The sequence below is a fragment of the Strix uralensis genome, chromosome 13 (genome assembly GCF_047716275.1).
Source record: "Strix uralensis isolate ZFMK-TIS-50842 chromosome 13, bStrUra1, whole genome shotgun sequence".
Taxonomy (NCBI): Eukaryota; Metazoa; Chordata; class Aves; order Strigiformes; family Strigidae; genus Strix; species Strix uralensis.
The window spans coordinates 442869-457925 of NC_133984.1; the positions used below are offsets into that span (position 1 = coordinate 442869).

At 43.9% G+C, this 15057-nt stretch overlaps 1 protein-coding gene across 1 annotated transcript in view; it reads left to right on the top strand.

Annotated features, from left to right (window-relative positions):
* MSN (moesin) overlaps positions 1–15057 on the top strand; it is a 46249-nt gene that overhangs the window by 14304 nt on the left and 16888 nt on the right. The window contains exon 2 of the mRNA XM_074883103.1: positions 12429–12512. Within this exon, the coding sequence (XP_074739204.1) occupies positions 12429–12512 (84 nt within the window). The remainder of the gene's footprint in view (positions 1–12428; positions 12513–15057) is intronic.

A 15057-nucleotide genomic window follows, 5' to 3' on the forward strand; every position in this document is an offset into this window, starting at 1 on the left:
GCCTCTTTGGGAGCCTGTGGGGACACAGGTGTAGATACTGGTGATGTAGATACTCCTCTGTGTTAGGAAAGCTCAAGTGCTTGAACTAGATAGAGCTTAAAATAACAAAAGGTACTTCAGCAATCACAAGCTGGTCTCTTATAAATTATGTACAGTCCCCACAGAGCTCTTTAAAGCCTTAAAGAAGTTGGTGGTGAGGGAAGTAAATGTGGGTGGGGAAGCTGAATATTAAAAAGAAGTGTAGAACTGAGCCATTTCAGGGAAATCCTGCATTTCAGGGAGCCGTGACCTAAACAGATATGAAAAGGCAGCCAGCCAGCCTAAATGAGACCCTGTACTGAAAGGAAGTTGCAGGATTTGTTTAGCATGCTGGAAATGATAAAATTGAAAATCACAGGATGATGAAACATCTTTACCTCACACTTGACTGTGCCTGCAGTTAAATTTGGAGGGATGGCTCACAGTCTGGGCAGTCAGATCCCACAGTAAGGCTGTGTTCTAACTCCTGCAAGTCTGGCTATTGTTCAGATATTCAGTGAGTGCTGTGAGCTGGCCAAGAACTTGATGTGCCACACCCAGGCAGTGCTCTGGATGTCTGAAACAGGCAGCCCTGTGTTCAGCTGCCCCTCTCGTTACCAGTGAGCTGAAGTGCTGGGTGACTCTTGGTTGAAGAACATAGGAGCATGTGAAACAGATAAGCACGCTTCTGACTTGCTCGTCCAAACACAAAAATCCTTTGGAAGGAAGAGCTCAGAGCGGTCATCTTCATGCTGTCTTCCCTGTGGAAGGTCTCTGGAATGATAAGCAGAGTATCTCAGCATAGCTTTTTTAATTTGCCCTCCATTCCAAGTTATGTCTAAAACAATTCTTAACTGCAGGTGAATTTAGAGACCTTTACCTGGGGAATGCGTATTTAGTCTATTAACCTCAAGTACTTACTGTATGTGTGGTGCCTTTACGCAGCTCACACTTGTCTTTAGCATCCTGTCTTGATCTTGTTTTGAGTCCCTTCCAGCAAAATAGCTGCTTGTAATTTTGGCAGACATCCACTGGATGCTAGGTTTGGAAAGCTTATTGGCTGTCTGCAAATGCGTCTTGGCTACCGGGTTTGTCTGCTTAACCCCTTGAACTGGGTCTTTGCAGCTGTTAAACGGTACTGGGAAATCCCCAGACTTTAGAATGAGGCTTGGGAGGGAAGAACTAGACTAAGGCTAGTTTAGGGGTGGGGTAAAAGCTGCCCTCTAAGCATCTTCTCAGAAAAGCTGAAATGCTTCTGGTGGTGGTGGGGAGTGCTGGAATTGTTTTGCTGATAAAGTTACTGCAGTAGCAGCCAGGATGGTAACACCAGTGCACGGTGTACAATTTGGGGAGGGGGGGGTGTACAAAATACTTGTTTGTAACCTATGAATAGGATTGCCTAGGAGGGGCATACAATAGCTGTGAGGAATGTCACCCGTACCACTGCTGGCATTTCAAACACACCCACGGCCCTGCTGACTGCCTTTAGGTTGAAGAGCTTTAGCTAGGGATGTGGTTAAGCTCAGACATGTGAAGTACAACTGCCAACCCTGCTATTAGTGTGCAGAGGCCATAAGAGGCATATACTATTTCTCCAGAGAATAGCACCTTCTAACAGGCACAAGACAGATGGGTGTTTACAAAACAAAACCTAAAGCTACCCAGAGTGTAGAAGTTGAATGATGGCAACTGCATATGGTTAGATTTTGCTTCGAGTTTTACCTCCTGATCCAGATATTGTGGAAAAAGGGGTCAGAGTTTTTCCCCATGATTTTTTTTAATCTTCTGGGTTTTGACTAGTAAAGGATGTTCTCTCCAAATAGCTCAAACAGGTACAAAAACAGTTATTCTATGGACCTCTTCAAACTAGCTCGAAAGAAATAGCAAATGGCAACATTAATGGCTTGGAACAGCTACAGGAAAGCAAAGGGAGGTGTGCGAGGAATCTATTTATGAGAAAGGAAATGGCAAAAATAGAGGAATTAATCCATTGCACAAGGTTGTGACTAAGTTGTGTAATAAGTGGCATACAAGTATCTGGACTTGTCTGTAAATGTGCGGATCCACCCATGGCTTCATTTACTAGCTTAGTACTCTCATCTTGCAACTCCTTTTGTCAAACTGAAACTTGTTTGCCCGTTGGACAGGGTGGCAAGCTGCTAGCAGCCATGGTGTTGAAGCACCACTGGTAGGATGTGGCTTACTATCTGCTGGTTGAAAAGGAGGGAATTATGTTACATGAATTATGTTACATGAAACATGTCCTTAGTGATTTTGGAAGCCATGCTGTGTAGGGGGTAGGAGAATTCCCTGGGGTTTTTTGTGTTTTTTTTATAATTTTGAATTAATAATTTTGTAGTAATCTTATAAAGTAGAACTTTTATTTCTGGAAAAGTTGCCTGCCCAAATCAGATCACTCATTAAATTGGGTGAATGATGCCTCCAGAGTTCTAAAATGCTGAGTTCTCCAACCTATGAGGAAGCTTTGGGATAGCCCTGGCTTTGCGAGGCTCTGTGTTCTTGCATTACTACCATGTGCTCACTAGTACTTATTGAGGACAGGGCTGAACCTCTGGAGTGTTGATGATGAGAACTGAAGCTGGGACAGGGTGGGTGAGTGAAGACCTCTAAGGCAAACATCAGCCGCTTTGCTGAAGCCTCTGGTGATCTCTGTGAATGGTTTGAAAGAGACTTTATTACTGAGAGAGGCTGTCCTTGGGGGTAATAAATCTGATTCTCCACTACTTGAAAAAAAAAAAGCCCTGGTTTATATAAGGATGGTGAAAGTAGACTCCCTGACTAGATATGAGTAACTGATCTCTGGACTGGTGGACATGTCCTGTGAGGAGGATCCCCTCATTCCTCTTGGTTACCGGTACTCAGGCCCCTCTCAATACTGTGTATTGATCAGTTGCAAGGGGGAACTTGAACATGAGGGTAGTTGTGGCTTCTCACACTTGATCTTGAGAACCAGAAAAGCAACAAAATATTGCTGTGTTGCTCTGTTCTGCAGGCATTACCTTTTCAATGGCAGAAGTGTCTTCAAGGAAACGGATTTTTTTTTTCTCATGAGAACATTCCTGTTTACTACAGGCTGTATGGAAGAATTTTATTTTCTTTATCACTGGGAGATGATCAGTCCAAATTCATCTCAATAGTCTTGTGTTAACAGCCAAACAAATACATATTTGGAGCTCTGACACTGTAGTATGACAGGGTTTATATTAGGATAAATCTGTTGGTTTACTCTTTGAAACTGACTGCTTTAGCATTGTATTTTGTACACGATTTTTAGAGGCACCTCAGTCACTTCTCTTTACCCTTTCCAAGAATAGGGATTGGCTCTTTCAACCACTGGTTACAATGCCTTGCTATAAACCCTGTCAGAAAACTTGTCTAGAAAATGCTGTTGGAGTGGACACAGAATCAGCTTATGTTGAACCCCTTTCTTAAAGCAGAAATCTTCTGCTCTTCCAAGATCTGTGTGAGGCAGAGGTACTTCTGAAAACCTCCGTGTTAGTCACCAAGTGCTACAAGAGTGGGTGACCTGCAGCGTAGCTTTTTAATGGCCAGTGTGCTGTAACTAGCTTCCCCCCTGCCCTGTGCTAGTAAACCAGTGCCATAAAGGTGAGTTTTGCTGGAAGCTGTGGCCAGAGTGCTTTCTGCCCTGGCAGCCCCCTCGGTGTCTCTGCCGTCAGTGTCAGATGTAGGTTTGTGTCGCAGGGCATGTCTGGCTTCCTGCAGCCCCGGTGCTCCCTCCTCCACCCTTTCTCACTTCAGTTTCTGCAGGCAGGCTCTTCAAAGCTGTGAACCTTCTCAGTCTTGCCTGCTGTTGCTGTGGCTCGCTTCCTGTGGCAGCGTTTTCCTCTTGCTGTCCTCAGCAGCTTGGCTCCTGAGCTGTGCGAAAGCCGCAGCTCGCTGCCTGCGCACTGTCCCGCCGAGCTGGCACTGAGGCTGGTGGTGGAGGGGACGCAGCTCCAGCGTGGCCACGTTAAGGTGTGGCTCTGCAGTGGTTTCTGACTCTAAGCTGGCTTGTTGCTGTGCTTCTTCACAGGGAAGGCATAAGACCCCATGAGCACAAATCTAGTTAGATGTAGCCTGATGGCTTCCCAGGGCCCCAGTGAGAGCAGGGCTGAGCGGTGGGGTGGTGCTGCAGAAGCTGCCTCTTCCCACATGCAGCGGCGTGGGCACAGCTCAGCACCTTCTGCGGCTTCAGAGGGCACTGGCGCCCACAGAACGGTCTGTCCTTCTGTGGTGTCAGCCAGCGTGCCATCTCCCAGCTCCTCCTCAATTTACCATTTACAGTTTACCATTGAGCCAACTGGCTCATATATGATAATCATGCTGCAATTCAAGTGATTTGCTCTTTTATCATTTTTAGTTCAAAGGCTGACCTGAGGTTTTATTGATGGGGCGCTGCTCAGCCCTATCTGCCACTTGATTTTAAACAAAGGAAGTTTGTTGGGTTTGGGTTTTTTGAAATGAATTTATTAATACATGTGGTATACTTAAGGTAAAGCAATATACTGCATATGTGACTACAGGGCTCTGCACATAAACCCAGTGGTTATGGACTCTCCTTGAGGACTCGGATCACGTTTGTGATCTCTAGGTCAGCCAGCAGCAATATGCACTTTCCAGTGGAATCTGGAGGATGCTACCAGTTCCTTGTGGTTTTGGTCTAGAGCCTGGTGATGTGTGTTTCATAGCACACTAGATGTATGATCTCCTCCATCCTTCTGCAAGAGGGGTGGTGGTGGGGATAAGAAAACAGGCCAGAAAAAGTATTTGTTGCTGAAGCTAGTAAGTGGAGCTTCTTTCTGTGCTTCCAGACTATAGTTCTTGATGTCTCTGCCAAGCTGAACTCCGTGGTTGAGCCCATTAATTGAGATTAGGGTATCCAGTTCCTTGTTCGTCACCAGCAGCTTACAGAGAAGTCTGTCCACAATCTATAGCTGACTGTCCTGTGTTATGTCTTAATACACAGCAGGTGCAATCGATTGGGATATGTTTATAAGTAGTGTGTTGCTGAAAGGTGCAGTCAATTCCCTGTCTGGCTTTGTCGGAAGTGACATTAAGAATAGCCCCAACTGAATAACTGGCAGCTACTTCTGCAAAACGAGTTGAGATGCTGTTCTGTCAAATGTGCAAAGAGAACAGGGGATAGGTGGGGAAAGTGCAATTTTTTTTTCCCCTCTTAGAGCAATCATGGGGGTGTCTTATATCTGGTGAAATGTTTTCAGATAATGATCTTGTGTCCATTTTTAGTCAGCATAAGATACTAAAAGATGTATGTGCAAAAAAGCTCAATTTTTCTCTAACATCAGCTCTTTGTCTTTAGGCTCTGCACTAAGATCGTTAGGGATTCTTTAAAGGGTGAGTTCCTGCTACAGGCTGTAGTTAGGTACCAGAACAAAGCCAAGGCACAATCAGTGCCTGTAAGGGTGATGTTAGAACCACATGCATGTAAGTCGTACTTGTGGCTCACTGGTACTGAGCCCATCAAAGGTGGGCAAGCTTCCTCCTCCACTGTATTATGGTGACTTTCTTCCTGTTATCATAGCAGGTGGAATGGGATGCCTTCCCTGGCCCTGCTGGCCCTGCTATGGCTCCAGCCAAAGGAGGAGTGTCATGTCCGTGTTGGTGGGGAGGGCTGGGGAGCTTCAGGGAGCCATGGGGAGGGTTAAGGCACTCGGGGGGGGGGGGGGGGGGGCTGCAGTGTGGCAGGGCCAGGGCTGGTGCCTGGGCTGTGCTGCTGCTGTTCTGTTCTCTGATAGGCTTAGGGGTATGAAAAGGCCCTTTAAGATGGCTGGAAGGGGGCTTGGTTTAATTAAGAGTAATCCCTTTAGAAATTGCAAGCGCTTTCACATGACCCGATTGGAGCCTCATCCTGACACAGGAGCCAGGGCTGTTTCGGCAGGGTGCTGGCATTCGGGAAGGAGACAGATGTCTGTGAGTATTGCTGGTGCTGCAGGGGGGGCATTTCTGATGACGCTGTCCAAGGCAGCGTGAAGCGTGATGCCCTGGTAGGCTCTGCGGGTCGGCGTGTGGCTCCTGTCCTTGCAGCCGGGCTGGCCAGCACGGCCCTGGACAGCATATGTCCTCCAGAAAACAGCTGTGCATTTTAAGGGACAGGGAACAATTCTTGTTATACTTATTGTATTGTTGCTAATCTTGCTGAAAGCCAAAACTGGGAAGGTTTTTAGATTATTAGGGTGCCTTATGAGATCTTGAGTTCAGAGTTCATGCAACTCTAGCTGCATTGGATGTGCTGCTCTGGTCAGAGCTCTTGGAACTGATGCATGGTGTTAGGCTGGTATCATGAACTGCTGCCCCATAGCAGTGTCCATAAAGGATGCCCTGGAATTTCTTTTTAACTGAACTTACTTCTGTAACTGTCAAATGAGCAATAAAATAGGACTTTTCCCTATGCCATTTTCTCCAGAAATAGTCCACTTGATAGCTTGAGCCTGGGAACGCATGAATATCTGAAGCTTGAAGCCTACAGACCAGCGGGGTATAACGGCTTCCTTGCATTCAGGAAATCCAGGGAGGAAAGAAGCTTTAGCTCAGGGTCAGGGTTTTGTAGAGGTTGATATTCTGTTGTGCTGACTCTATCTGTTGTTCTGACATGAATTTCCTAGTACTCTGTTCCTGTCTCAACTTACAACAAACAGAATTGTCTCTTCTACCTCTTGCACCGCTCAACGCGCTGGGGCATTAGTACAAGTAATACATCCGTTACTCAGTGTGACAGTATCAGTCTTTCCTGTTTGTCCTGCCACATGCAGCTACAAATTTTCATCTTAGGAAGTAGTTAGAGCAGGTTATTAGTAGGGCTCACTCGGAGACCTGGAAGATAACTGATAATCATTGCTGCTACTAACACTTAGTGGGAATCTCAATGGGGCAGAAAATAAGACTTGAAGGTATATGGGCAATGTTAAAATTTTTGAAAAGATGTTGCAGATAGACAGTTGTACCAGGCACCTATTACGTTTGTCTCCTGCTAAACACCACGGGAGGAGGGTGGTGGTATCCTGTAGCCTGTGAAAGCTTTTGCCTGTCAAAAGGAGCTTTCTTTGTCTGGAGCTGCTCTGGGGGCTGGAACATGCAAGAGGTTCTGTCTGTGCAGGAGGTCTCGTCCTCACCACAACACTGCCCTTGGCATCCCGAAGCTCTTTGATGTGCTCTGGTAGTGGCAGTCTTTAGCTGTGCTTAAACTGGTAGAACAATGGTCGTTCCTCAAGCAGAAGAGGAAGACTTGCTAGGTTTCTAGTGCTTTCCTGTAGGTGTTACGAAATGAATCAGTTAAATGTGGGCTTTTTTTCTTGAGTATTTACTAGCTTGGTAAGTGTAAATTTGCCTGTTGAAATGTAATACTTGAATTTTCTTGTAATGTGCAAGATGGCCTCTGGAAGCTTTTCATATAATGTTGTTAGCTGTTTGTATGCAAAATATTATACTAAATTATGATGGAAAGACAGAAGAAGGCTATTTAGAGGCCACCTACTGGGGAAAGACTTCTGCTAGTTTAAGATTTAAGCACTGTTGAGAGGGTTGCAGACACTTGGATGCAGCAGTTGAGTGCATTGTAAATGCTATGATGAAAAAATTCAGTTGCTTTAAATAGAATTTCAGTATAAATTACTGCCTTAGGATAGTATGTTTGGTAAATCTGTTGATGATGAAATCCAGTAAATCCTCTTAAAACACCTCCTGAGTGTTGAAAGTTTTAAGACAAAAGTTTACTAGCAATAAATTTTGGAAAAGGGGTGTAGTGTACTTGCATGAGTGCTGCCACTGTGGACCTTGTGATCTGATCGCTGGTGGACAACGTCTTTTTCTTACTGTATTTACTCATATTCCTTGCATCTCAGCAGCGTGCACCTTGCCTGTCTGGACTGACAGAGCTAGATTTGTATATCCTCTGCAGTCCAAGTTGGTTATTTTATTGAGGAGCATTTTATTCTGTTTGCAACCCAAATGGTAAGCATGCTGATGATTATGCTAGCCCTGAAACCTAGGAAGTCCTCATTAGATGGTTTAGAAATACAAAGTATAAAAGCTTAATGCTGATGAATCTTGAGGCTTTTCTTAGAATAAGTGTTGATGGTAAACTAGATAAATGGTGTAAAAGTGCTTTGGCAGGGTAATTCTCAAGGGACAAGGCAAATGAGTCTAAATTATGATGGGACTTGATCATGCTGGCTTTCTTCTCCTATAGCACTTCTGTGTAACCCTTGTGTAACATCTGTGCTGGGCAGCACTCGCCTGTGAATGCCTCGGTAAAGTGGCTTTACTAAAAGTAAGACTTCACCTGAATGAGGAGGATGAGGGTAAACGTGCAGTGACTGGCACTTGTCAGGTAGAGATTATAGCAGTCGGTAGATCTCTTGTAGCTTATCTGAGCTGCAGGCAGAGCACACTAAGGTCAGTGAAACTCCCTTGCCAGTTGTGAGGTGGCCCCCGGCTATCTTTCAGAATGGACCTCCCTTGTGCTTGGTTTTTCAGCCTTTTTACATGCTAGGAGAAACAATTTGTATTTCTGTGCCAGTATGCAGACTCTCAAAATGAAACAAAACACTTGGTAAAGCTGCATCTGCTCTTATCTATGGTTGGCCTCTTATCTGCTAACTGGGCAGGGACAGCAGTGCCTCCCACCACCTGAAATGGTAGAAGCCTTGCTTTGTTTTTCCAGGTCACAACAACTGGCTCAAAAAAACCTGGCATGGTAGCATATGGGAAAAAGTTCTTTGTGTGTTGTTTCCACACCAGTGAGGTTTAACAAAGCTCAATTTCACAGCAAACTAACTTCTCAGACAAGTATTAAATTACTATGAAACTAGTTGTTAAAATGTCCCTGGTACAGCCCAGGACATGGTTTCCCCAGCTCAGCCCGCTGACAGTTAACAGCAGTGGGCTGTCGCATGTGTTAAAACTTTGTTCAGATCAGGGAAGCTAAGCGTTACCGGGGTGTGGTTCTCTAAAGCACAAGTCTGTTTCCTGTGGTATCTTAGCTTACGCTGTCTTCTAAAATAGCATAGACTGAAGAGGCAAGTGCAGACCCCATTCAGAGCTTTGCTACTACCAAGCCTTAGGTTGCTACTCATCTTGAGCACAGGGGGCTTCTGTGAGGGAGGGGAAAAAAGTATATCTGTTCCTGTGGAACATACTAATTGAAGGATGCTAACTGGTCAGATAGTTTAGGTGTGTTTGAGTGACAGTGAAGGGGTTTTGGTTCCAGCTTGGGACCTTACTTTACTGTGCTAACAAAGATGTGACTTACAACTAAGTCTTCTGCATGAACTATGAGGATGCTTACTGAAGCAGCTTTATTTTAAATTTTAAGTCTGATTTGCTCCAAATAGCTTAAATTAGTTGGGCACAGGTGGCAAAGAGCTGCTGCAAATGTTTTGGTTCTGTTTTCTGGTGCTTCTCTGCTCAGATACTTCAGTGTTCAATCACCTATGCAGATGATACCAGATAAGAGTAGGTACTGTGTTTTATCCATAAACTGGAGGAAAAAGACGTTTTCTTTCATGGTAGCTGGCACACTTTGTGTGTTAGTTGAACAGGAAAGTCTTTAAAACAAACAAAAAGCAACCTGTTGCTTAATAGCTCATTTAATGTAACCCCTCTTATACTTAAATGTGGCTTATGGACATCTTTGCCCTCGCTGGTAGGTGTGCTGGGCAGGTCAGGCTTACAAGCCAGCACTCCTCCTGGTAGAAGAGACTGCTTCCAAATATAAGTAGCAAAGCTGTTTTAGGGAGTGTTCAGCCCTTCCAGCAAGCAACTGGATTCCTGGTTCACCAAAGCACCATGAAATTAGCCACTCATCAACATCTAGGATCTGAGGAGAATAATTTTGTGAAGGTATAACAAGAGGACTTAAAACAACTCCATGCTCTTGAAAGGTGCTAATTTTAAACAATGCATGATTGCTTATGAGTTTAGGTCATTTGCTCTTTCCGTGTTACTTCTATGGGATGTTTCTTCCTCAGTTTGACTTCACTGTGTCAGAAGATTCAGAGGGTTTCAAACCCAACTTATTCCTGGTCTGCTTGTTCATGATCTCTTTGCTTCAGTAATGTTTAAATGGCATTTCTTAAGCACGCAGCAATTAGAACTGCAACTCCTCTTGACTTGAGCTTTACTGTGCTAAGCCTGCCTTTAACCTCTTACAGAATACACTTTAATTTTAACTAAATTTAAAACAAGAAAACCTTCAGGTTCATCATGAGGGGATATCAGGTACAAAATAGTGGTGTGCCTAGGCTTAAGTGGGCTTTTTGAGAAACTTCAAAATGTATTTGGCTGTAATGGTCTCTCCCAGCACTTGACTTAAACTTAACAGGCAGAATGCTTCTTGCTTATGGGAAAAAAACCTGTCTGTAGCTCTTGCAGTCTGCTACTGCTTTCTTAGTGAACAAGATGTGAAATATATCCATATAGTTGTTAGAAATACAGGGGTCAGAACTGACTACGATCATATCGGCATTGGTTCCTCAAACCTTCTCTGCTTACTCTGGCTTTTTTGGTCTCTGGTCTCATGTGGTTAGCTTACAGTCTAAATGTGAGTTTGAGTTATTCTTACTAAAACTGTTTGCAGCACAATTCTCCTCATCCCAGAAGGCTGATGGAGTATGCTAAGAGGATCGATTGCACTGAAGAGCAAATAAATTAGGGTTTGCTGATGCCAACATCCATCTACCCCGCAAGGAGAACTATGAATGTGAGACCTGTATGCTGAGGTTTGCACTGTGAATATCTTATTTGTACAACTTAGGTTTTGAACCTTTGCTTTGATGGAAAAGCATTAAAATGGTTTGATATCAAATATTTGCAGCTTGTGTTCATAAATTGTGAAATATCTTCACCACCTTTTTCAGCTGATACGTATGCAAATAGAAATGAATTCTCAGACAGCTTGGTGTACCTGCAGGCCTTACCTTGCCTGGTCAAAAGTTAAGGTGTCTGTCCTGGTTTAACCAGGATAGGGTTAAGTTTCCCCAGCAGTAGGGGGGGAGCTCTAGCCGGGTTATTCAGATACCATGCGAACCTGGCCGGTCACACTTTTTCCTGTAGCGGGAGCTTGGTGCACTCGTGGTTTTGTACATCGTGCTTCTCACTGCTGTATTTGGTAGCTATTTTGCTCTGTTCATTGCTATCACTATTACTGTTATTGTTGTTGTTTGTTGTGTTGCTATTGCACTGTTGTATTAAACCTTTCCTTATTTCAGTCTTGGGGCTTTGTATTTCACTCCCTCTGTGGGGGAGGGGTAGCGGCCGCGTGGTCTCAGACCCTGGCAGGGGCTAAACCACCACAGTGTCTATGCTCAGGCATGAGCATTCCTCTCTACCTTTGAGAATCTATGTGAAGTTTTCCAGTAATGATCAGGAGTTGTGAATGGAATTGGCTATGTTTTACACTAATCTTTGAGGAGAAATGCCTCTGCTGTTTAACTTGCTTCATGAGAACTATTGGTGAAAGATATACAGATGTCTTCCTGCTTCTGTGGGATGGAACTGCTGTAATCCCTTGCTGCTTTCATTTCACGTGTGAAAACGTGGTGGTGAGACTTTTCTGTCAAGATAAGAGTATGTCACACAGTGTTTCTTCTGGAAGACCATTCATGATCTTACTACTTGCATCTAAGGCTAATATTGTCATGAAAACTTGACTGTAATATTAAATTACACCTACACCACTTCTGCAGTGTTTAGAGATCTTTCACTTCCCCAAAAGAATTAGAAAGCCGTAGGCAAGCAAATAGAGGTAATTCTACCGCTTTTTGAAGTATCTGCACATACTAGTGCCTGTGTTAGTTCAGCATGCATCTTTTTTTGCCTTAGCACATGAGATCCTTCTTGTATCCAGTCTGCTTTGTACCCACAGCCCTTGGAGCATGTCAGGGATTGTGTCTTAATTTCTCCAAATACCCATGGAGACTGGAACACTATTGTTAGTATCGACCAGTCTTCTGTAGCAGGCTGAGTTGTTAATGCTTCCAGGGACCTGCTTGACATTCGTCCTTCAGGAGGAAGGGGTGGATGTCTGGTGGTGTGTGCTGAGGCTTGGAACATCTCCGCTTTTGTGAAAGATGCCAGAGCATTCTACACTAGAAATTCAGTTTCGTAAGTGTAAATGGCTCTCAAGCGTGTCAGTATATAGATGGGAATATTAGTAGGAACAGAGAGGATAAACTCTTACACTGTGAAACAAGGAAGTTCTATTCTATGGGGAAACTGGGAACACTGTGCTAGCAGGGCAAATGACTTTGTAACTGCTGGTAGTGAAGTTCCTGGAGGCCTAGGAGCTGGTCCTGGCTCTAGGCAGATGTTGGTTTTCATTATTGGGTATCACTTAGAGCATGGGTCGTAATGATGGATTTTCTGTCTTGCAGATCAGTGTGCGTGTTACCACCATGGATGCTGAGCTGGAGTTTGCCATCCAGCCCAACACTACAGGGAAGCAACTCTTTGATCAAGTAAGTGATGGACCTGCAGAAGATCTGAAGTTGATACAGATGTTGTGATTCTATTAAGGCAACAGCAAACAATTTCTAAAGGACTTCAAAGATTAAGTGGCAGTATGTATAATAACTCCAGGAGAACTCAGCAGAGTAAGAAATTACACTTTTCAAAGCTACTGCATTTTTTTATCTCCAAGAATGTGTTAGGAGCTATTATTACCTCTAATGAACTGAATTGGTGCTATAGCTAATAATAATAATGATTGCCAAGCAGTAGATGTCTGCAGTCATAATTCATGAAGTCTTATGAGGGAGCTAGTAAGCTACCTTTGGTTGGCTTACTTGCAAGCATTGTGTAATTAATTTCAAAGAGTAGTTGGTCTCTAAAATGGGAGAGGCTTAGCTGGGTTTCAAATGTTGCTACAACCCTTAAGTGCAGGGGAAGTGATATTCTATACTCTCATCGTGCCCTGAGGGAAATCTTAAGAGAAGTTACGAACTGCACTATATTGCACTGTCTTCCTCTGGGTGCTTCAGCCTTCCTCTGAGTTCACTGGCTTGGCGAATTTCCTCCTACTTTGGTCCAAACAGAAGCAGGGAGGCATGTACAGCCTGAAGTTGGAGCAGCTGAAGACAGACATTTTCAATTGCAGCAGCTGAAACTCTGACAGGCTCCACTGTGTTTCTGTGCTGTAATCCTGAAGGCCATCATTTGCTACTTGGAGGAAAATCTGAACAGTGAATTCATAGTTTAAAAGTAAAATAAATCCTGGATTAATGACAAGATGAAGCAACTGCCAGACCAGATATGGGTGTGGTTCAGTAGTGCTAAGTGTTCTGGGGCCAGCTCTGCATAGTACCTATCTTAATGAAGAGAGAAACGTAAGGGCTGACCCACCCATAGAAGTCAGCCATTTCATTTGGGGGTAGCAAACATAATTTAAATTTTTTTTTAGATGTTTAACCACAAAGTACTACTTCCTCTCATACTCAACTGGATGATTCAACACTAGATATTATATTGCTCTTTGCAGCCCAGCCCTGAAATGGAGGGAATGGAGTGAGATCCGAAGCTTTACTGAACGAGCATCCTTTCATAATGGGAAAAGCAGGAAGGCTTTCAGGAAAGCTCTGAGTTGCAGTGTAGTTCTCAGCTGCCTGTGTGTTACTACATAGTAGGTCCTACTACATAGTAGGCCCTGTGTGGTCTCAGATATGACCGGTTTTGATTCATAGAAGTGAGAGCTGGATTCTGTCCAGAATGTGTGCAACATGGAACTCTACCACAGTTAGTTCCTGGGAGCATATGCCGATGAAGCTGAGGTGACATACCCGCAAATTCATCAAAAGGTGAACTGTTTTCATGGAGAGGATGTTCTTCACATGGATACTTCCCATCATTATTTTTCAATATCTAGTTTCTGACATTATCCAATCAAAGCACCAGGTGCAAAGAATTTGTGCATGATTTTTTTAGTCATCTCTAGACCATCTGCAGCTTCTGCTGCAAACTGTCATTGTGGTGGCAGACTTGGGCTTCAACAAGTTGTCTCTGAGAAGCATCTGATCATGTTTCCAGTATGTGAACTCATCATGTCTTAGTAATTGATTTCACTCCTTTGTGTCATGTTCTCCAACAGCTGCATGTTCTCCTCCCTGCAGTGTTTCACACAGCACCTGTCTAAACAGTTTTGTTTTTTCCATAGTAAACACTTTTTGAAGGCAGAAAACAAATGCTGTTGCAGAACTAAGTTTCTAAGTTGTTAATGTAAATGAGACAGTGTTTACTTCAGCTAAATTGGATTGTAGGTGGAGTTGGAAGAGGAAATACAGTGGGGAAGAAAGTGTCTGAAGCTCATATGTTAACAGCTTAAAATCTTAAGCATTTGCTATTTTGAAAAGGCCTGGTGGACACCATGTCTTTACACTGTCCATATATCACACTTGCTGGAATAAGAATTAAACTTTTCTAGTGCACACAAGATTTCCTTGTGGAGGTAGTGATATTGATTCCAGACAGGGCTGATACTGCAATGAATGTCCTAGACCCTCACCAGTGGCAGATGTCCAGGCTTTGGCTGACTTTGACAGGCCAAAGACCTAGCACAGCAGTGCTGGGTGGTGTTAGTGTGGTGGTAGAAAGACTGACCCTCTGCCAGGGCTTGGGGATGTTGTGAGCAGTAAGGTGGGGAGTTGGCAGTAGATGTGGGGCTGTCAAAAGTCTTCCACCTCTGGCTTTAATAAGGAGTTTTGGAGGCTACTGATATGTGAGCGGTTGAGGAGCCTAATCCCAGCTTCTGTTGCTGCCCTGCAATCTAATAATTTGCCCTTCACAGTTAAGGAATCTAATTGCAAAGAAGGTAGCTATTCAGCTCCTGCCACAATGGGAAATGTTTCATCTTGGTCTCTTAATGCAGGTACACAACAGACTGTTGTCTGTCCAGCTTTTTTTTTTTAATTGAAAAATCCGAGGCTCTCTTGTATTGTGAAAGAGACTTTATGGTCAGACAAGCAAAGTGAAGGAAAGCAAGTACTTCTTGTACATGGACATGCTCAAACA